This window comes from Puma concolor, chromosome A2, assembly GCF_028749965.1.
Source record: "Puma concolor isolate L17-30 chromosome A2, mPumCon1.1.hap2, whole genome shotgun sequence".
Lineage (NCBI taxonomy): Eukaryota > Metazoa > Chordata > Mammalia > Carnivora > Felidae > Puma > Puma concolor.
Window position 1 is genome coordinate 75,561,685 of NC_141668.1, and position 24,847 is coordinate 75,586,531.

The following is a 24,847-nucleotide window of genomic DNA, read 5'->3' on the forward strand; positions in this document are numbered from 1 at the left end:
GGCATTTTTATTATAAAAAGGTTTTCTCTTATTTATTTTTATAATTGATGGTGTCTAAAATTAAATATGTCATAACAGTAAAAACTAAGGCAATAATACTGAAGTCCCCATAGACAAAAATTTGTTATGACACTTTAAAAATTTTTAAATCAAAGCAGTTCCAGTTACTTTTTCCCCAGCATAATGCTTGAAATAGGATATCCACAACTAACAAGAGTGACTCAATTACTCTGCTTTCCAACTTTCAATGGTTTACTAACAGGTTGGCTTGCAATAAAAGACCTATGATTAACTTGAGAAACTCAGATATTCAGATTTTATCAAATTTCAAAACCAATATAAATAAAACTATTTCAACAAGATCAGATGAGAGAACAGAAATCAAATAAACAGATGACATACATTTCAAGCAATATAGGTACTTAGTTTTCCAAGAAGGCCTAGGGGAACAATAGATAAACTGAAAAAATGTGAAAGATCAATTTTATCTTGCTCAGAGATGTTCACCAACATTATTTAGATTAGAATCAGTCATTAAATTGCACTTACATGCTATTTTGCTGATGCTAAAATATTTCTTGAATTTAGTTACAAGAAGACTGAACCCAGTGAATTTTAGGATTTATCATTTCAAAGCAATGCCACGTTGCTCTCAGAACCCAAACTCATATATAACAGCACTGGCTTAGGCTGAACATGGTGGCTGGTGCATAGTTATGGCTTAACAACTGTTTAGTGGTTAAATGAATGGAGAAATGGATATTTGGATGAACAAATGAAACAAATGTCAAGACAAACTTATCTGGAGACTTTAGAAATTGAGAGAGGGACTGAGAGAAAAAGAGAGAGAAAACAAGCATAAACGGTATACGGACTTACTTATTCCACGCTTGCCTAAGGTTTTTAGAGCTGTACAGGGTAAAGCGTTCTGAAATAAAAAAGAAAGATGATAAACAATCTTTGTTTCCGATGTATAATTTGCAAATATGTTTTTTAAAAAAGCTCAACTTTTATAAAGATAGCGTCTGATTTAGTGATGAGTACACTAGCCACACTACATCTTCATCTTTAGATCAGGCAGTTACAAAGAATAAAACAGGAAAATATTAACATTGTAAATATGAAGCATTGTTTTCTTATGTGTAGGGTGATTTATTTAATAATCTGTTTCCTAGTAATTATTTCTGAGAATAACTAAGTTTTAATTGAGTTGAAAAAGAAACACAAATTCCAAACCTCCAAACTGTAAGTAGTTTGAAGAACATTGACACATCAGTGAAGTGAGAGCCGCTGTTTTCACTATGAAGACATCTCTAACCAAATACAGTAGTGTTGGTTCTCCTTTCTTACACTACTTGGTATTTATACATGCTCAAAGTCAAACTACTAATGTCCTATAATGTATATTTACATTCATCATTGAATCATCTTTATTATATTTTTAAATTAAGATGTAATATGTTTTACCATGTTAAACAATAAAGTAGCACACACCTCTCCTGCTCATTATTTTTTTAATAATTTTTTTAATGTTTATTTATTTTTGAGAGAGACAGAGTGTGAGCAGGGGAGGGGCAGAGAGAGGGAGAGACACAGAATCTGAAGCAGGCTCCAGGCTCCGAGCTGTCAGCACAGAGTCTGACACGAGGCTTGAACTCACAAGCCGTGAGATCATGACCTGAGCCGAAGTCAGATGCTTAACCGACTGAGCCACCCAGGCACCCCTCCTGCTCCTTGTTTTTGACTCCTGAAAATACAGCAATTGTTAATGGCTTGGGTATGTCTCTTTCCACATATTTCTTTATGTTTATAAACACAAACCCATATATACACACAAATATATGTACTATTTTAATTTTAAAATGGATTGCACAGTAAACATTCTCTGAATTTTTTAAGGTACTTAATAATATAGAGCAAACAGTCCTTTAAATCAAGAAAATAGATGTAATACTTGTTTTAAAACTGTATAATATTACACAGGATAGAAGTACCATAGTTTTTGACCATTCTCCTACTGATGAAAATTTGGTAGCTTCCAGTTCCTTTTCCCTTAAAAACAATGCTTCAAAAAATATCCTTGCACATCTACCTCTGTATACTAATGTTTTCACTTTTATAAGACAGATTTCTCCATATAGAACAGCTTGACAACTGGTATGCACATTTTACATTTTAAGAGATGCTGACATACTACTTTTCATATTCCTACCAGCAATGAAAAAATGTGTCTCTATATTATGCATCCCTGGAATGCAAGGATGATTTCATATATGCAAATAAATCAATGTGATATACATTAATAGAATATAAAAAATAAAAATCACATTATTATCTCAACAGATTCAGGACAAGCACTTGACAAAATTCAACATCTATTCATGATAAAAACTCTTAACAAACTGGGTATAGAAGGAATATACCGCAATATAGAAAAGGCCATATATGACAAGTCCACAGCTAATAATCATTCTCAATCAGGGAAAGCAGAAAGCTTTTCTTCTAAAATCAGGAATAAGACAAGGATACCCACTCTCAGCATTCCTATTCAACGTGCTACTAAAAGTCTGATCATGAGCAATCAAGAAAAAAAAAAAGGAAGAAAGAAAGAAAGAAAAAGAGATAAAAGGCATCTGAAGTGGAAAGGAAGTAGTAAGACTGTCTCTGTTTCTAGACGACCTGATTTTATACAGATAACATCTTAAAGACTCCCCAAAAAAACCATTAGAATAAACAAATCCAGTAAAGTTGAAGAACACAAAATCAATACATAAAAGTCAGTTGTGTTTCTATATAATAATACTGAATTATCTGAAAAAGAAATAAATAAAACAGTTGCATTTATAACAGCATCAAAAACATGAAATGCCTAGGAATAATTTTAATAATTATTTTAAATTTAAATAATTTAAGGAGGTAAAAGATCTGTACACTGAAAATTACTAAAATACTGATGAAAGAGATTGAAGACATAAATAAATGTAAAGGAATCCTGTGTTTATGGATTGGAAGAAATAATATCATAAAAGGTTCATATTACCCAACATCACCTAAGGTCTAATACTATACTATTAGAATACTATTTTACTATTTTTTAATAAAAACAAAAACATAAACGAAATAGTCCTAAAATGTGTATGGAACCACAAAAGACCCCAAATAGTCAAAGTAATCTTGAGAACAAAGAACAAAGCTAGAGTAATTACACTTTATGATTTAAAAATATCTTACAAAGTTACAGTAATCAAAACAGTACAGTAGTAGCATAAAGACAGACACATAGACTAACAGAACAAAAATGAAAGTCCAGAATTAAACTTGTGCTCTATGGTCAACTTATATTTGACAAGGGAGCCAAAATACTCAATGGAGGAAAGATAATCTCTTCAATAAATGGTACGGGGAAAACTGGATATTCACATGCAAAAGAATGAAACTGGACCCCTATTTAAACCATGCATAAAAATTAACTCAAAAAGCATTAAAGACTTACATTTAAGACCTGAAAGTAGAGATGAAAACATAGGGAAAAAGCTCCTAGGCACTTTATGGATACGACACCCAAAGCACAAGCAACAAAAGCAAAAATAAACAAGTGAGACCACAACAAAGTAAAAACCTTCTGCACAGCAAAAGAAACCATCAACAAAATGAAAAGGTAACCTACAGAATGGGAGAAAATATTTGCAAACCACATATCTGATAAGAGGTTAGCATGCAAATTATATAAAGAACTCATATAACTCAACAGCAAAAAACAAAAACAAAAACAAAAACAAAGAAATAATCTAATTAAGAGGTGGGCAAAGGACCTGAAAAGACATTTTTCCAAGGAAGATATTCAACTGGCCAACAAGTACATGAAAAAGTGCTCAACATTACTAATCTTCAGGGAAATGTGAATCAAAACCACAATGAGATATCACATCACACAAGCTAGCATGGCAATTATCAAAACACCAGAATAACAAGTGCTGGTGAGAATGTGAAGAATGGGGAATGTTTATATACTGTTGGTGGGAATGTAAACTGGTGCAGCCACTTTACAGTATGAAGGTTCCTCAAAAAATTAAAAATAGAACTACCATATGATCCAGCAATTCCACCTCTGGGTATGTATCTGAAGGAAATGAAATGATTAGAAGAGAGATTTCTGCACTCTCATGTTTACTGCAACATTATTCACAACAGCCAAGATATGGTAACAACCTAAGTGCCCACTGATGAATGAATGGATGAAAAAAAATGTGTACATACACATTCACACACAATGGATATTATTCAGCCATAAAAATAAAGGAAATTCTGATATTTGTGACAACATGAATGGACCTTGAGGGCATTATGCTAAGTGAAATAAATCAAAGAAAGACAAATACTGTATGATCTCACTTATATGTGGAATCTAAAAAAACCCCTGAACTCATAAAAGAGAACAGACTGGTGGTTGACAGTGGCAAGGGGTGTGAGGTAGAGAAACAGATGAAAAGCAGTCAAAGGGTATAAATTTCCAGTCATAAAATGGATAAATTCTGGGGACTTAATGGAAAGCATAGTGATTTTAGTTAACAATATTGCATTGTATATTTAAAACTTGCCAAGAGAGTAGATCTTAAAAGTTCTCACCACAGTGGGGAGACTGGGTGACTCAGTTGGTTAAGTGCGAATCTTGACTTTGGCTCAGGTCATGATCTCATGATTCATGAGATCCAGCCCTGCGTTGGACTCTGCAGGATTTGGTCTTGGGACTCTCTCTCTCCCTCTTTCTCTGCCCCTCTCTCAAGTGCATGCTCTTTCTCTCTCTCTCTCTCTCTCTCTCTCTCAAAAATAAACATTAAAAATAAAGTTCTCACCACAGACACACAAAGATCGTAATTATGTGAAGTGATGGATGTGTGAATTAAACTTACTGTGGTATCATTTTGTAATATATATATATATATATATATGTATATGAATATATATAAAGTCACACCTTAAACTTGCACAATGCTATATGTCAATTATATCTCAATGAAACTGGGGAAAAAAGTGTTCTGCAAAGTAAAACAAGGAGATATAATGTAGACTGACCAGTATGAGAGGGACACTTTAGATCAGGTGATGAGGGAAGGGGAGTTTCAAACAAAATAGTCAGTCAACAAAATAAAGTTCCCATTGGAAATCTGGTTGGAGTTTCATTAAAATATATATTTATCTGAAAAGAATGACATAAAATCTTTGTATATATTAATATGGTATGTCTTTTCATTTAGACAGGATTTGTGTGTATGTCCTCCAATAAAATTAAATGGTTTCTTTTTCATATTGATCCTGTTTCTTTTTAAAAATTGAATACCTAAAGGCTTAATTTTGCTTAATATTGGTTGGTATCTTTTTTCAGTGTTGTCTGCTTTTAATTACAAGATTTTAAAGGAGATAATCTAAATGGTTGATATTGCTTTGGGACGGTATGTTTCCTGTGTAAGAACAACCATTTGATAAGAAGAACAAAAATAAATTTAAGAACATACTCAGCTTACTATTTTTTTAATGTTTATTTATTTATTTATTTATTGAGAGAGAGAGAGAGAGAGAGAAAGAGAGAACAAGGACATGTCGGAGAGGGGCAAGAGAAATTCCAAGCAGGCTCTGCACTTTCAGCACAGAGCCCAATGCAGGGCTCGAACTCACAAACTGTAAGATCGTGACTTGAACCAAAACCAAGAGTCGGATGTTTAACCGACAGCCACCCAGGCGCCCCTCAGCCTCCTATTTTTAAACACAGAGTTTATCGAAATGGAATGACTGGAAGCAATGATTCATTAGTTCAACTACTATTTATTGAGCAACTACTGTGTCCTTGGTGTACTTCTTGGGGCTGAGGATATAGAAGGGAACCACACAGAAAACCTACATGCAAGCAGGTAGTTCATGTTCCAGCCAGGACGTGCAAGGCTGGAGTGGGTCTGCGGGACAGGTGGCTGGAGCAGACAGTGTAGGAGAGGCAAGTGGAGGCTGAGACAGAGAAGGTGCCCAAGGGCAGAAGACTGGCTCACATAGAGCCATTGTGGCCTGAGGGACACTATCTAGACATTTTTTAAGGACCATTCTGGCTCCTCTTTGGAAAATATACTATCAAAAGCGAGGGTGGAAGCAGGAAGACCAAAAAAAGTTTATTACAACTGTATGGGAGAGAGTTGATGTGCTTTGGGCTATAGTAACAGAGTGCCTGCAGTGAGAAGGGGTCAGTCTGCAACTCAGTAAAAGGCAGAGCAATAAGATTTATTGATGAATTGGGTATAGGGTATGATAGAAAAGTAGGAGTTAAGATGACTATAGAGCATTTACTGATCTTCAATTTCCAGGTTTCAAAGATTTAGAATTTCATATTCAACTCAAATATTACCCTGAGAATACATTAATCTTTCCAGGCTGATTCAGAAAGTACTTACAGTTTTCATGGAGTTTCAGAGTCATCATTCAAGCAGGGATAAATGTTAAAATATTTAATAACCTGCAAGGCATGGGCACTGACCAATCAGTGCAGAAACCAGTCATTATGCTATAATGGTGTGCATTCGCTGAAGATCAGGCCTTGTTACAAATATCTATTGTTCTAAAGCTCTAGGTGAAAGTGCTCACCAACAATTATATATTTATATGTCTCAAAAGATCATCTAATGTCTGAGTTTATTCTCCACTAGACTGTATTATAAAGTCACAACATAATTCAGCCAGTTGGTGTAGAGCAGAAATTTAAAGGCATATTCTAGGTTTGAGGATTAACTGACAAAGAAAGGAGAAATGGGGAGAACAGTTCTTTTTATAAAGTCTTTAAAAAATTATTATTATCTAAAGTCTGGTATTAAAAAAGCAAGATATATTTTAAAAATTAATTACATCAAATGTTCTTGTAAAACAAATTTGATCTCCTTAACTTTGTACTCCCCACAAAGTAATTTAAATAATTTGCTATGATTTCAGGAGGAACAGGAATTCCATTACAGATAAAATTAATACAATCTTGCATTTACAAGTAAATTATTAGTCTTAGCAATTAATGACTGCACATAAATATTAGTTCTAAGAATTGCCTCTATTTAGAGTTTGACAGGATATGCTAATAGAAAATTTTTTCAGAAGTACAATATGTCAGATTTAGCAATGCATAAAAGAGCCAAAATTGAAATATGCCATATGAAAGAAGAAAAAATAAGGAAGAATGACGTGTTCCTATGTCTACCTTCCATCACTGTTCACATAGACTCCATTCTTTTAGCAAATGTTACCTGGGCACCTGCCTGGATACCAGGAGCTGCACTGGACACAGAAATGAGTGAGTCCTGGTTTTAGATCAGTGGCACAGAAACGCAAATAAAGAATTACAAACACAGGGTGAACAGTGCTGCAATGTGGATATGGACATAGTCCCTTGGGAGCCCAGAGGCAGAGACACTGTTTCTTTTCCAAATGAAGGCAGGATAAACTCAAATATCTGAAGCTAGCCCCACTAAAACACAGAAGCTGCTCTCTTGTATCCAATACCTCTCAGATCTTAACTGCCAAAGTACACAATTTCAAATGGAGGGCTCGCTCACATTTTTTTTTTTGTCATGAACATGCATTACATTTATCATTATATGAAAAAATTAGATTTTAATGTTCCATTAGAACAAACACAACATAATTAGTCATGCAAGTTTTAAAAACAAAAAGGTGCTGAAATCAGTGCTCCAAATCACTAACAGGTATGTTTAATAAAATATTCGACTGCCTCTGAATAATTTTATCAGATGATTCACAGTTATTTGCATATGAGTGTTTTACACTGTTCTGCTTTAAGTTTACTCTGTCAGTTACCACTTTAATGTCAGCTTTCTCTTTCCAATTATGCTTAAACTAGAAGTTTAGAATGTTGTGATTTAAAGCATTGGCTAACTCTGAGCATAACTGAGGAGTGCAATTAATTTAAACCTGCAGGCTGATTTTCACCTTCTCGTCTTATTGCAGGGACACTGCGGAGGATGATCACACACAGTGGGAGACCAGGGAGGAGAGCTGGGGCACAGAAGAAATCACATGCTATGCGATATGATGGGGGTGAGAAGACAGAAAACTGGAAAGGTTTTCCCTCAAACTGCCGCAATTTGTTGAAATTCCACAGGAAAACAACTGGAGAACAATGACACGCATTCTAGTTTCCCAGCTCTTAAGAGCCAAATCTGCAATAGCTTGAGGCATTATGAAAGCATATTTTAACCCACAGGAAGAGAAAGCCTAAATTGGAATTTACTCATTTGCTATAGGTATGTACTGTAGACATGGGGAAAATAATTTCAATTAATTTTTCCCCTCATTTCTTTCTCACCAGTTTTATGTTTGTTTGTTTTGTATCTTAAGGGATACTGCTGTGTTTTTAACTTCAATGACAAGAAAGCATATGAGTAAATAGTTAAATCAACCAACCAGTTAAAAACCTCAAGTATGTTCAAAGGACTTGAGAGGTGAAATCAGGGTTTGCAAACCAACACTTTTCTTTCTTTTTGGGGGGAGGGGCAGCAATAAGAAGAGATCTTAAAAAGTCTAAAACTTTATCTTTTGCAAACAGATTTAATATCATCCAATGTAAATAACACCATAGAATAAGTCTTTTATAAGTTAATATAAAAATGAGTATGTCCAAAATGCCACAGGAAATGTTGGATGTACTAGATAATTAACTCCTCTAAATACAAACATTCACAATTTAAATCTTTTAGGATTATTTTATATTTTAACAGATACATTTACTCTTTCTTACTGAGCTTGTAAGAAAGTAGTAATAATTTCATCGAAGAACTGTGGCCATCCTACTACCTGGCAGAGGTGGTGAACCTGAGGCCTTTCTTAGGATTATTTCAGTGAGGCAAAAAGGCTCTGGTTCTTTAGAAGGTGAACAATGAACACAGTTATGAATCACTCTGGTGACATTTCATTTTTAATTTTTTTTTACGTTCATTTATTTTTGAGAGAGAGAGTGTGAGCAGAGAAGGGGCAAAGAGAGAGGGAGACACAGAATCCGAAGCAGGCTCCAGGCTCTGAGCTGTCAGCACAGATCCTGTCACGGGGCTCAAACTCACAAATCTTGAGATCATGATTTGAGCCAAAGTTGGACGCTTAACGACTGAGCCACCCAGGCGCCCCCACTCTGGTGACATTTCAATCACTCTTATTACTTGTTGATGTAACATATGATATTCTTAAATCTTTTAGGATAGGAGGCATGAGTATTCTTTCTTTCTCTCATTTATTCTACAAATATTTATCATGTGCCTACTGTCTGCCAGGGCCTGTTCTAGCACTGTGGACATACAGTAATGCATAAAACGTGTCATCATAAGTAGCCCACAGTAAAACATGGGACTGATACTAATGGATCATCAATAAAAGAAAACTGTATTTACAAGTATGTGCAAGAATTTTCATGCACTTTACTTTCTTTTATTAGGAAAACTGAGCCAGTGCTGAACATTTCAGTTGATAGTCCGATCAGGACATAGAAAAGCCGGGTTTAAACTATCTATCTACAGCTCTTAGAACAGAAGTAAAGCAACACTCCTGCACAGAAGATGAGAGTTTACCCCAGACAGAGAGGGCTAAACTTTTTGCAAAATAAGAGGATTTTAAATATTTCAACTCCAAAAAAGCAGAGTGACCCAAATGGGCAGTTTAGAAATAATGTGTATGTTTGCACAACTGCAATTCAGTTTTAACACACGTGATATCCCCAAAGTACATAATGACTGAGATTTGATACAGCTCCATTGTTATCAACCAGAGGTTGTGACATGACATATTAATGCTGAACAGAACTCCACTGTCGCTGTCACCCAGAGGGCTATCTCAAAATGCTGAGCAGTCACCCTCAGGAGACTGAAGCACTCTGACCCACCCTGGCTGCAGCAGATCAGCTTTTAATTCCTAACAGGGTGAGTTTTAAAATAAGTAATCTCTGAGCAACTTTCGGAAACAAACGTTCTACTATATTCATTAAATATTTTTACTTCTCATGTCTTGGCTTTTCTTTTTTTTTTTTTTAACGTTTATTTATTTTTGAGACAGAGAGAGACAGAGCATGAACGGGGGAGGGGCAGAGAGAGAGAGGGAGACACAGAATCTGAAGCAGGCTCCAGGCTCCGAGCCATCAGCCCAGAGCCCGACGCGGGGCTCGAATTCACGGACCACGAGATCGTGACCTGAGTTGAAGTCGGACGCTTAACCGACTGAGCCACCCAGGCGCCCCTGTCTTGGCTTTTCTAACACACACACAAATGTGGCTTTGTGAGTGTGTATTCCCTGATGGTCTTCAAACTATCCAACCTAAAAGTCATGGAATACTTCCCTTTCCATACACTGTTTTTCTCTAGAGAAGTAAAGTTTAACCATAAAAGTTTAATCATATGAAAGTCTACAGTGTACTATTCATAAATAAGAACATATCTCTACAGCTCCCAGAAAAGAAAGGAAAAGAAAGGTTTTGCATCTTACTCTCCATGGGTCCCCACTCACACCTCCATCTAAACTCTCCTAAGGGAGAAAGACAGGGCACTCAGCACCTCCCCCAGGCAGTGTGAGCAATCAGGTAGTCTAACTGCTTCATTGTATGTATGAGTAAACTGAGGTTGGAAAAGTTGAGTGGCCTGAGGCCATGATGCAGGCTAGAGGCAGAAGAGGAACCAGGACTCTGCTCCCAGTCTACTTACTGTTCGTTACTGAAGAGCCGGGATACCCAAGCCTCCTATTTGATATTTAGCAAACATTTTTTGTATATTAAGTCGTTTGCAAATAGGAATTCACTTTAGTCTTCATGCCAACACTATGGGGGAGGGGCTATGGTCACCTCCATTTTACACATAGAGAAACTGAGGTAGCAAGACACTGGGCACCATGTCCATGTTACACAGCTCACAAATAGTAGAGCTGGGATTTTTTTAAGTTACTTACAGAGAGAGAGAGAGAGAGAGAGAGAGAGAGAGAGACAGCATGTGTGGGGAGGGGCAGAGAGAGAGGGAGAGAGAGAATCCCAAGCAGACTCCACACCATCAGCACGAAGCCCAATGTGGGGCTCGAACCCACAAAATCATGACATCATGACCTGAGCTGAAGAGTCAGACACTTAACCGACTGGGCCACCCAGGCACCCCTGGAGCTGGGATTTGAACCCAGACAGTCTCGATGTGGAGTCCATGCTCTTAGCCACTATACCGTAACACCTTTCTGTGTCTCTGTTGGAAGAGACTTGACATTTGACCTCAACAATGCACAAAGCCAGCAGCAGCACAAAGAGATCAAAGCTTCTGTAACCAGCAATACAAAACATGCACACTTCCAAGTATATGACATTCTGGAAAAGGCAAAACTACAGAGACTGTAAAAAGATCAGTGGTTGCCAGGGTTAGGGGAGAGGAAGGGAAGAGTGGGCCATGCACAGAGGACTCTTCAGGGTGAAATTATTCTATATGATACTGTAACAGTGAATACATGCCATTATACATTTGTCCAAACCTGATGAATGTACAATGTTCACCAAGAGTGAACTTTAACATAAATGATGGACTCTGGGTTATAATGATGTGTCAGGGTAGGTTCATTGATTATAACACATTTACTACTCTCATGGGGGGCTTGTGGATAACAGGGAAGCTGGGAAGCTGTGACTTTGTGCAGACAGGGTATATATGGAAAATCTCTCTACCTTCTGCTCAGTTTTGCTGTGAACCTAAAAGTGCTATAAAAAAGTCTTAAAAAAACATGCACACAAACAATACTCTCCCCACTCCCATTGCATTTTCCATATGCTGTCAGTGCATTAGCTTTTTGCCTAGAAGAGCATATCTGTCTTGTGTTCATACGAAATGCCAGACAATGTCTTCCAGGTTCTAGTACCTTGGACATAATACTTAAAAACAACAACAACAACAACAACAACAACAACAACAACAACAACCTTTTGGTGTCTCAGTTTCTCTCTATCACAGGTGGGAGTAGTGACAGTACCTACTTTGTAAATTTACTGTGAGTGTTCAATAAGGAAATGCATCTCAAGAGCTGATAAGAGTGTCTGAAGCACAATAAACATTCAATACTTGCTAGCTATTACCACTACTATCACAACTATTATTGATATGTTTGAAAAACTGACCATCTTGCATCATGAAGTTATCCCTACCCAAGGCAGACATACTGCATATTGAAAGCAGTATTACTCTAGGGAGGGTAAATACTCAAGTTTTCCTGAAGTACCCCTTTTGAGGTGACAGTTAAAGAAATGAATAAAAATCACAGACACTTCAATACTTTTCTAAATCCTTACATGTAATTCTGTGATTTTTAATGCACTAGTGGAGAGCAAGGATTAGTATTCTGAGAGAATAGCGATTGTCCTTTTTAACAATCGAGAGATTATTAGTTGGATTTATAAAGCTGGCTCTAGAGGTGAAAGCGTCTGCATACATACACATGTATGTTCTTTCTTAATAATCTCCATTGCAAACATTATCATTGTCTGTCAGCTACAAAGATGTTCTGACAGCGCTGTCTCAAGGACAAGTGTAAGTGAAGGAGATTTCCTCAGGTCTTACAACTGAGCTAATTATTAGTCGTCAGTCTATCATGCCTTACTTGGATATCTGGGGGTGAAATATTACTTGCATCATAAATAAATAAATAAAGATCTTTCCTTTAACCTCTATACCAGGAGAAGAGTTATTATTCCATAGTCATGGATTTGTCTTGCAGGAGCCATATGATAATGGTCTGAAGAAGTTTTTAAAATCAACGTCATTTTAAACAAATCAAGGTTGATTCACTTATTTTAGTCAGGGGTAGCTGATAAGCCTAGAAGTCATAAACCCTAGTATGGGAGATTAGATCATTATTAAGCAAATATTTCTTCTCGTCCTTCTCTTCACCCCCACTTCAGGTGTGGGGTTTGCGTCTCTGCCCCATGGGTATGACATTTGGCGTGAACAATGGATGTCAGTGGTATTGACACAGTGGAGGTTTGAAATGTGTCTGTGGCATTGTGCTCTCCCTGTCTTGTCACAGGAAGAGCACTATTTCATAGCTGCCATTCCAAGGAGGATGAGAGATGTGTGGAAAGACCGGAACCCAACCTGCAACTATCTTGGAGGAGAACCCTGCAAAAAACCAGGACAAGATCAGCTGAAACCCAGCTCACCACACAGGTATGAGCAATTAACAACTTGTCTGTGTTTGGCACTGACTTAGCAGTGTTTTTTTTTTTCTGAATCCTATCATGGCAGCATCGACTGCTGTGTGTGGTTCTGGCCCCATGCTACCTTGTGGGGCTTTCCTCACAGAGCTTCAGCTTCATGCATCTTCCTGTCTTTGGCCCTCTTTTGATGACCTCCTGAGAGAATGTACATGAAAGCATTTGGCAAACAGTCAAAAACTGTACAATGCAAATAGCATCACCAGTCAACTAGCACCTCGATGTTCTGTCATTATTCTGTGTTTCTAAGAAGTCTCAAATGCTAAAAATTTTTCACAAAATCTCAAATTACCAGCACCATACTGTTCTCTGTGCACTTCTAAAGTCCCAGGGACAGAGAAGACAAAATCCTTCCTTCATCATACCCTTGGTTCAATCACTTAGTCATGAATCTCTCACAGTTGTGTAGAATTACTACTGAGGATGATTAACTGTGCAAGGCTTAGACCTGTGGGGTCCCACTCCTTACCTGGAGACACAATTAACTACTCAAGGTACTGTGGTCAAAAAGAGGTTAGAGTGGGAGAGAGCCAAAACATAAGAGACTGTTAAAAACTGAGAACAAACTGAGGGTTGATGGGGGGTGGGAGGGAGGGGAGGGTGGGTGATGGGTATTGAGGAGGGCACCTTTTGGGATGAGCACTGGGTGTTGTATGGAAACCAATTTGACAATAAATTTCATATATTTTTTAAAAAAAAGGTACTGTGGTCAGACCCCACTTGCACATAGGAATCAATTTGTCTTGTTTTAGATCTGAACTTCTAATTATCTGTCTCCCTTCCTAAGATCTTGAGTTTTAAAGTTTCTGGAAACATGTTTAAAAGTTCAGGGTCAGGGTACATGGAGGACCTTTCGCAATGCATAGATTTCTAGTTATACATTTGCTGGCATTATGGTGAACAGGATAAATATAAAACATCAAAGCAACAAAGCAATAAAACAACAAAGCAGTAACATAAAACAACAAAGCAATGACAAGCGTATGGCTGGTTTATGGTAATGTGAATGGCATTATAACAACTCAAGTGTTCTATTTTTTAAAGGAGATGACAATTATTTCAGTACCTTGAAAATCATCCATATCTTCATTTGATTCTGATCTCACTTGTAGGCTAAATTTCTAGTTCTCTTCTTAGACATGATGTTAACCAAATGACACACATTGGACAGAATACAAGGATTTTAGTTCTTTGAGGGTGGGCAGTAGGATTATTAAAGAGATGGAGAAATCTTTACTTGGTGACTGGCATTCCAGACAACTTTGGTGAGATGAGGTGTGGATAATTCCCCAACTGAATTTTATGAACTTCCAAGAGTGGGAGTAATGAAACCAGTCTACTTAGGATTTCATTTCGTTTTGTTTTGTTTTGATAAGGCTGCAATCAGAAGAACTTCATTTCTCCTTGAAATTGTAATCTTATTACATTTTCTTTGACATTTTCTAGACGCTCTGCTAATTTCTATCATTATTGATGCCCTCTAGTGAAAATACATGGGAAATTCTTCAAGTAGATACAGAGAAAATAAGTACAGATAGTCCCTGCTTTGCACTGAAATGGGCTTCTACAATTCATAAAGGTATTCCCCCCCCCTCCCCCCCCACAGATCTGCCTCCTGGGGAGGAACTGAACCGTTATTTTATGTTTTTTAGTGATTATCAAGATTTTGGGCTGTTTCTTATTTTTATTTTATAGCATGGGCCATTTCTATGGCTTATTTCAAAACACATCCTTGGTCAGCTCTATCCCCCATGTCTATGGCATCACTGTTAACTGCTGTGACAATAATTTCCCCCAAGCTCATGCTTTCCGTTATAGATCCTTCTCAACCCAGAGCTGTAGACAAAAATTCCCAGTCAAGAGGACTTCATGCTTTTTAGGTGCGTCCCCTTTCCATCTGTGCAATAGGCCGTGCTGTTTTGTAGCCAGTGGGTCCTTTTGAAAACATAGAACATCAGCTTCCTTCTCTGCTCAAAAACCTTCCCTGCTCAGTGATTTCTTCTTAGACTTCAAATAAAATCCTAACTCTTCACCTTGGCCTTCCAGAACCCAGCCCTATGAATCACCTGTGGCTTTTCATGGTCACATTTCTCCAGCCACACCAAATTGTAAGCTTTCTGCTCTCTGGTTCTCCATTAGCACATAAGCTCCACATGGAAAGAGGTTTTATCTGCTTTGCTCACAACTGTGTCTTCAGGCCCTACAGTGCTACCTGGCACGTAGTGGCAGACTTGATAAGAATCTGAACCACGACAGTATCTGAAGCACGTTACTGCTGATTGAATGTGGCCTCTCAATGTTGGCATGCTCTCCCCCACTTGCAGCGACCTGTGACCTCCCAGCATTACTGCCACAATCAGAGAGTGTGAAAAAATAAAGGCAATCTTCCCTTCCTGTCATGTTTAACCTTTTCTAAATCTTTCTCTGTTTTATAAAGTTCACTTCATTCATAAATTTACTCATTAACTGGCTTTTTCACTATGTGACCAGAGTGGCATTTATTGGTGGGAGGAGGAACTACAAAGTTGGAGAAGATGGAGGTTGATGGTGGGTGGAGAGAGTCTAAATGTCCTAATCCTTAAGCGGACCCATGGAGTTTTTAGCAATAAAATCTGAGATAAGAGACAGATATTTGCATGATAATTTTTAAAGTCCACTTTTATAACCATCACATAGTTATACTCTTGTGCACCCAGATGTAACCTATGGTCATTACAGTTGCTATCAATCAACATAAAAAAAAAGGCATAAAAATGATTCTTGAGATAAAGCATAAAGAGCGAGTGGGAAAAGAAATACCAGGCAGAGGACACTATATAAATGGTACAAAATATTATTTTGTAGTTACATGCCTTTAGCAGCTTAAAAGTACTTTTATATCAATTATACAGTTAGCTCAAATCTTCTTAAGGATAGGTAGAATAAAAGAAAATACAAAGTGAAAAAGAGAATGTAAAAATAGATTATCTCATTTAATTTCCATAGGACTTTGTGAGTGGGATGGAGCAGACATTATTCTTCTGCAAGAGCAAGGAAGATGTCTCTGCATGTCCACAGGGGTTCCCTGACTAAAGGTGTGGTCTCTGAAGGGCAACATCCCTTCAGAAAGGAGGAAGATGTCCTCCTTTCAATCTTCCTGCACTGAATATTCCACACAACAGTTTCTGCTTTTCTCTCAACCTTCTTTTTTTTTTCAATTTCTTTTTAACGTTTATTTGTTATTGAGAGACAGAGAGAAACAGAGCGTGAGCAGGGGCAGGGCAGAGAGAGAGAGGGAGACACAAAATCCGAAACAGGCTCCAGGCTCTGAGCTGTCAGCACAGAGCCTGACGCGGGGCTCAAAAGTCACCAACCGTGAGATCATGACCTGAGCTGAAGTCGGTCGCTTAACTGACTGAGCCACTCAGGCGCCCCTTTCCATCACCTTCTTAAAGACTAGGGGAAAGCCAAGAATGTGAGTCAAGGCTAAGGGTCCAAACTTCCTTAGCTCTGCATTCATGAAACTGGGTAATTCCCGTAATATGTACTGAGGACTGAATATCTGAAGCTAAACATCCACAGGGGGCCTTTTGGGGTTGACAATTTATTGGAAGCACAGGGTTAAGGGCTTAAAAAGATGCCCCTCTTAGCAGGTGGAGGATGGTTCTCATATCTATAAGAAGGTATAGATCTTCCCAAGGTGACGCAAGGCAGGGCTGAGGAAAGCCTAACAGTTCTCCCTCATACCCTTGTGTTCAGGAAAACGATTTGAAGATAGGGGTGAGAATACCAGGTTGGGAACTGGCAACCTGTGTGGGGTTGAGTTTTGATTCCACTACATCCTGGAGATGTAGCCTTGGGCAAGCCACCCAATCTCTCTGTGCTTCAGTTTCTTGTCTGTAAAATGGGATAAAAGTTTTAGGGCAACAACATTATAATAACTCAGAGTTATTCTAAATACCAATTGAGGTAATACATTAAAATGCTTTGTAAATAATAAAATGCCACATAAAATGTAAGGTGTTGTCACCATGGCATCCTATTTCTGAAAGAATTTATATGTTCCCTCTGGAATTAAGTCTGGAGTTAGCTTTTGGGCCCCAGTCAGGCCTGTGAATAGGCAGGACTTGAGAAGTTCTTCACCCAATTATAAGTCATAGTTTCTATCTATATTTTTAGATTTCTTTTATTTCTTTTCTATTATCCTCATGCTCTGCACATACTTTTATTCATTTCTTTTTTAAAAAAGTTAAGTATAATTTACAACACAATGTTACATTAGTTTCAGGCGAATAAACATAATTCAACATCTGCATACATTATGTTGTGCTCACAAGTGTAGTGGCCTTTTGTCCCCATACAACACTTTTACAATACAATTGACTATATTCCCTGTGTTGTGTTTTTTATTCCCATGACTTACTCATTCCATAGCTGGAAGCCTGTATCTCCCACTCCCCTTCACCCATTTTGCTTCCCCCACACTCTTGCCTCTGGCAATCATCAGTCTGCTCTCTGTATTTATGGGTCTGTTTCTGCTTTTCATTTATTCATTTGTTTTTTATTTTTATTTTTTCAAGTTTTTATTTAAATCCCAGTTTGTTAACATACAAGGTAATATTCGTTTCAGGTGTAGAAACAAATACTTGCAGGTGTATGTAGTGATTCATTACTTACATACAACACCCAGTGCCCATCACAAGTGCCTTCCTTAGTGCCCATCACCCAGTTGGCCCATAACCTTCCCGCCTCCCCTCTGGCAACCAACCCCATTTAAGTGAAATCATATGGTATTTGTCTTTCTCTGTCTGTAACTAAGTCCATATTTAAATGTTGCCCTCAAGGTCAATATGTCTGTGGGCTTAGTTTTGGGCACAGAATGTTTAAAATACTACCATTCTGCAATTTGCCTCTGATGGCAAATTTTTCTTTTATTTCACTTCATTCATTGAAAAACATTCTATCTTCATCAAATTTTCCTTAATCAAACAGCTTCTTGTATTAGACAACTTTTTCAAAGGAATAATATCACTTTAGAAATGCTCTGTACTCTAGCTTGATTTGGGAACATAGATATATTTTAATCTAAATTTTATTTCTTTTAATTGCTTATGGTCTAGCAACATTTTTTCTTTCTGAATTTTACAGTGCTTTCCTTTTTTAAACTCCTGAATAATATTTTGTCACTAACTGAATGCTGTTTGAATGCCCCTTTTGTTGGAAGCACTTAAGAGATGAATAAAAGTATCATACGTTGAAGTCTCCATGTTATTTTGAGGCCAAACCTCTTTATACAAAGTGGTATTTGTGGTTCTATGTATTTCACTAAATCCAGAGATCAGATCCTCTCTAGTTTTCTGTTATTTTCTTTATAGACTAACTGTCAATACAACTCTCATTGGAAAAAAGTCAATGAGAAATCATGATATGGTAATTAGGGTACAGATCCAGTAGCATGATCTTCCATGGTATACGCTGGGAAAAAAAAAAAGAGCACTGAAATGAAACCCAGGAAGACTTAGGGTCTACGTCCACTTTGGAAAAGCCCCTTCACATCTCTGATCTCAGGTTCCTAACCTTACAAGGGAGGCTTTAACGTCCAATTTGCTTAAATAGTTACAGTACAACCAAAACAGTGCTTATGCTCCCAGCCCCGAGGGTCTTCCTCAACAGAAGGAAATTCCAAAGTCTTCTCAGCACTCCAGTCACCCACCCCGATTCCACCAGCCTGGAGAGCCTCCAATGTCTACCTATGTTCTACCCTGATTTAGGATTATCACAAACCTGCAAAGCATAAAACAACACATCAAATATGTATGCGACGTGTTTTTTTAAAAACCGTAATGCTAACTCTGTCTTATATAACAAAGAATTTCAGGGATCATTTCACCGGAGACCTATAAACCATGTTGCCTCTGTCAAAGCAAAGGAGCGGTAGGCGAGGCAGGCAGGAGAAAGTGATCCTGGGATTCACGTGGGGAAGCTTCTTACTATCTCAGAGGGAAACCAAGGCACAGAGCCTTGTGTGCAAGTGTCCCATTAACGTGTAACTATGAAACAAGCGAAGCGAAAATTGTCTTAGTTTTACAGTGGGCTTTTACTTTGTGTTAGGGAATGGGGCTTGGCCTCTGATGAATCTAATACAATCAGACACGAGAGAATTACTGAAGTGCTAAGAATAACCTCTTGCCTCTGAGGCTGGCCCTCAGCAAGCGTCTGAGCATGGTGATAAAAGGAGACACTCTGATGTAAGAGAGGGAGACGGGGGAGAGGAAGGAAAAAGGGGACGGAGAGATCCCTACTTTTAGACCATATACCACAGAACCACAGAACTTTTCTTTGAGGGAAAAGAAACAGGAAAGCAATAGGTTCAAAGCAACAGACTCACTTCCCACTTCTTTGAAGAGAAATTTAAATAGAAGGAAATGATGGAAAAACAGCACCTCCCACAGTTAGACTCCTTATTATATGTAACACAAACGTGTATGTATAAGTGTGTGCACGTGTGTGTTACATATTGACTTATTTATTTTATGCAGCAGTGGCCTGTCCTGGCTGCCTGGTTGCTATGGGAATAAGCAAATTCCCATAGGAGGTTAAGGAATGAGGTTGAGGAATTTGGTGTCAGCAGAAATGTTAAGAGCAGAAGAGGATATATACAGGCTGAATACTAAAGAAAAAGACCCAGATGTTACCCAATTGTTCTTTTAATATTTTGGCAATTGTTCTTAAAAATGTTTCTCTAGTTTTGCCATACTTTCCAAGGGAAAACCATGTTAAGTTCTCTCCTAAACCAAGAAGTTGAGAAGGTAACGTGGTTTTATTCATGGCACATTTTATCTCTCTCCTAGACTCCTGCCACAGTCTCCTCGCTGGTCTCCCTGCTTGTGCCTGGACCCCCATTCTCAACACAAGAGACAGGGTAATCTTAGTAAACTACAATCCAGGTCGTGTGCAGACTTGTTCAAAATCTTCCAGCACTTTCTATCTGGTTCAGAGTACATGGTGATGGAATCCTATTAGCACAGTACTTGCTGTGTCTGACCTGATTTTATACTCTCCTCTTCCCACTTTAGGACCTCTTTGTACTTGCTGTTCTGTCTGGAAAGTTCTTCCTGCAAATATTTTCGTGGCCCTCTCTCTCTCATGTCCTGGAGTAAAATGTCATCTTTTCAGCGAGGTCTTCTTTGATTACATTAAAATTTAAAATTGTGAAGTGCTCCCATTTCTTCCTCTATTTCCCTCCAGAGTACTCACTGCCACACAGTATACTATATATTTTATGTATTACATGTGTCTCCTATCTGTCAGGGATCTTGTGTGGTTTTTTTTCACTGCAATATCCCCACTCCCTAGCCACACACATGGTACTCAATAAATATTGTTGAATAAATAAAGAAATTGGACTTATTCTATAGAAGTTAACTATAAGGATAAGTTAATTAAAAAAAACAATAACAAAAAAGGCCTTTTAGGTAATTAGAGTAGAATATGTTAAAAGCAAGAGATGCAACTTTGTAGCTTTTATTCATGACCTTGATCATAGCTATAAAATAACTCATTTGAAAACAGTTTTATTAAAAGGTACATATATAGAAATTTGTACATATATTTCTAATAGCAACTGATCTTTTAAAAAATGTAATGACTGCACTGTTCTAAACCACCATAGCTTTTGTTCTCATGAGGCAAAATTTATTCAGTTAAGCAAGTCAAGTAAGATATGAGAGTGAGAATTCTTTTCAAAATTGCTTTCTTCAATATGTAAAGAACCCATAGAAATTGGTAAGAAAACAACATACAACTCAAGTGTAAATTGGGTAAAAGATATTAACTATTCACAGGAAAGGAAATTAAAGTGATCTTCAAACATATGAAAAGATGCTCAACCTCATATAAAAAGGAGAATGAAATTAAAAGTTGTGTTGAGATTCCGTTTGTCACCTAACAGACTGGCAAACTCTAAAAATTCTGAAATGGAGAAGCAGCATTCTCATATATTGCTGGTAATATATTATATTATGTATATATCTCATATATTGCTGGCCAACTGGCACCATTTCTTTGGACAGCAATTTGACAGAGTGCTCAAAATTACAATTTTGTAAATGTATTGATATTTAAGCCTACCTCTGGTAATTTATCCTTCAAGATATACCTGCATGCATGCAACATGTGTGTGTGTGTATATATATATATATATATATATATATATATATATATATATATACATACATATATACGTGTATATATACATACACATATATGTACAGGGTTATGATATTTATAATAGCAAAAGTCTGGAAACAACCCAAATGTCGATAAGGAGGGAATTGGTTCAATCCATACAATGGAAAACAATGCACTGGCTTCCTCTATACAATAATAGGACAAGACTTACAGGATGCATTCATGAGACAAGAAAGACCCAAAATTGCGTTTAATATTGGAAAGTAATAAAATGGGGGCCTGTGGTGGGGGCAGTGGTTCTGGGGAAGTGGGAAGATGGCAGACAGGGTTGGGAAGGCTTTGCATCTTCTTTTTCATATTATTTGATATCTTGAGTTGCTTAAATTTTTTAGCTATTAAAAAATTAAGCCAAGTATGTTTGATCTAGTGACCACACTCCTTGGTAGCTGCCCAAACGAGCTGGAAGCTTATGTCCATACAAAAACCTGCACACAGGTATTTATAGCATTTTTATTCATAACTGCCAAAACTTAAAACAATTAAGGTGTCCTTCAGTAGGTGAATGGATAAGTAAACTGAAATATATCACGATAATGGGATATTTAGCACTAAGAAGAAATCAAGCCGTGAGGAAACATGAAGACAATTTCAGTGCATATTACTAAGTGAAAGAAGCCAATCTGAAAAGGCAACACCCTGTATGATTTCAACTTTATGACATTCTGGAAAAGGCAAAACTATGGAGACAATTTTAAAAAAAGTGGTGGGGCGCCTGGGTGGCTCAGTTGGTTAAGTGTCCAATTTCAGCTCAGGTCATGATCTTGCAGTTTGTGAGTTCGAGCTCTGCATTGGGCTCTGTGCTGACAGCTCACAGTCTGGAGCCTGCTTCGGATTCTGTGTCTCCCCATCTCTCTGCCTCTTCCATACTCATGCTCTGCCCCTCTCTGTCTCTCAATAATAAATAAGCATTAAAAAATTTAAAAAAATAAAAATAAATTTAAAAAGTGGTTGCTAGGGGTTAGGAGGTTAGGGAGGAAGGACAGGCAAAGCACAGAGGATCTTCAGGGCAGTTAAACTACTCTATAGGATACTATTATGGTGCATACATGTCATTATATATTGGTCCAAACCCACAGAACACACAACACCAACAGTGAACCCCAATGTATACTATGAACTTTGGATGATGATAATGATGTGTCAGTTTGGGTTTATCAAACTGTAACAAAAGCACCACTCTAGTGGGAGATGTTGATAATGGGTGTGTATGTGGGACAGGCATATAGGAGCAACCTTTGTACATCCTGCTCAATTTTGCTATGAGGCTAATACTGATCTAAAAAAAAATCTATTAAAAGTGTATCCTTAAGGTTCAAGCTCTTTTGCTTTCCCTCTGACTTTCTAAGGCACTCTTTGGGGGTAGTATAAGGAGTTACAGAGTGGGGGGCGGGGGCAGGTAGCCCCTAGCACTGGTATTTTTCTCCTCTAGGAATGCATTTCTTCTTCCCCTGGAGGAGGAGGTCCAGGAAGTCAGAGACCAGGACTCCCCTGATGGTCTGATTGAGTTTATTTATTGAGAGAGAGACTGAGAACACAGGGGAGGGGCAGAGAGAGAGGGAAGAGAATCCCAAGCAGGCTCTGCCCTGACAGTACACAGCCCAACCCGGGGCTCTAACTCACAAACCCTGAGCTCATGACCTGAGCCGAAATCAAGAGTCGGTCTAAGCCACCCAGACGTCCCCAGGTTTACTCTTATCCACAAGCCCCAAGCTTTGCGTGGAATATCATTCTTGTTTTCAGCACCCATGCCTTTTACCATCTAAATGTGTCCTTCTGGTTCCCTGTCACCTTTTATGTATGGTCTGTCTTGACACTTGTACATAATATTAAATAACTTAAACACACACTATCTTAATTTATCTATGTTCTACACTCGAAAAGTCATATAAAGAGTGTCTGTTTTAAACCCTGAGTATAATTCAGGGCAACAAATATTTATTGAACACTAAAATACGAACTATGCACAGTCCCTGATCTCATAAAGTTCCCAATCTGTTAGCCTAACTTGCACCACATCATAGTACTTTCCAGAACACATTTAATAAATGCTTTTGTACCTTGTTGATGAAGATTAATTCTAGTCACCCCAAAATAAACATATTACTCCATATTTTCTAGTGAAGAAACTTGGCAGGCCAAAATGACTGTCTTAATTACTCCTCTCTGCATCTAACTTCATTTATTTAAAATCTTTTTGTATTCTCCTCTATTTTATTTTCCTAGGACTTGAGATTTTAGATACCAACATGGGGAAGCTAACCTTCTTTCACAGCCCACATTTGGAACATTTATAAAGAGCCGTGTTCTCAGATTCCATTAGGAACAGCTGGAGCAGTTAAAGGGTACTTCTCGCTTGGTTAAAAAAAAGAAGGAAAAAAATCCATCTTAAATTGTTAAGTTTCTATAGTCTTTCAGAACATAGAAGCTAACTTAAAATTTTCAGTAAGAGTACAAAGAGTCCTCGGGGCAGCCCAAGAAGATAGAAGAATTCTCAGCACACTGTACACTTTCAGAAGAAAAATACTGAGAATAAAAATAGTTTCCTAACTCAGTCATTCTTTGGGATTGATAATTTATTCCTGATGGTTCCCAAAAAAAGGGGAAGAGGAGCAAGAGAATAAACTTGGCTCCCATAACAGAAATTATTCATGGTTCTTTTCCTCATAAAATAATGGACTATTAGATCTTCTATAAAATCCCTTTCAGTAATTTTATTGTAGGTCTGCACTTTATAATCTATGTTTTGTAACAGAGAAAAGAGAAAAAAACCCAAGAGAATTATTTCACAATAATTCACACCATTGATTTTCATTAAATTTCCAATTCCAAACTTTTCATGTGTCCTATAAAAATTTTAAATTACCACGTTTCAGATTCTTTCTCTAAAGTGCAATCATTAGAACTGAAAGTTTCTTCACTGCCACCTACTGGTGAAGAAAAAAATGACAATTTATTTTAAAGGTTTGGCATTTTTCTCAGATTTTCCAGTTCAGAGGTTTAAATATTTTACATTAAAAAAAGACTGCATCCTGTCCAACAGACATTCAAAACATTTTTTATGTTAAAACTCAAACTAATTGACTGTATATCAGTAGTTTTTAAAAAACAAATCAAAATGTAAAGTTTTCGTTTTTACAGTTTAATTCTTTTCCTAGTATTTTTATAAGGAATCACGCAGACCGATCATAGTACCCTGATTTAAATTTTGTTTTATAGACATGGATGTTAGTCTGATGACAAAATAGTTACATTAAGATTAGCCAGTCAACTCGAAGGAGGTACATACGGTGAAAATCTCTCATGAGGAATGCCATTAATTCCATCTTTACAGACAAACTGTAAAAACAAAAGGGCACCTCCACT

General features: G+C 37.4%; 1 protein-coding gene across 8 annotated transcripts in view; it reads right to left on the reverse strand.

Annotated features, from left to right (window-relative positions):
- CDK14 (cyclin dependent kinase 14) overlaps nt 1-24,847 on the reverse strand; it is a 638,124-nt gene that overhangs the window by 144,384 nt on the left and 468,893 nt on the right. For all 8 annotated transcript variants that reach the window (XR_015247658.1, XM_025929509.2, XM_086696604.1 and 5 more), the window contains one exon: nt 880-928. Coding sequence is in view for 7 of the 8 variants with exons in the window: in XM_025929509.2 (XP_025785294.2) it covers nt 880-928 (49 nt within the window). In the remaining variant the exon portion in view is untranslated. The remainder of the gene's footprint in view (nt 1-879; nt 929-24,847) is intronic.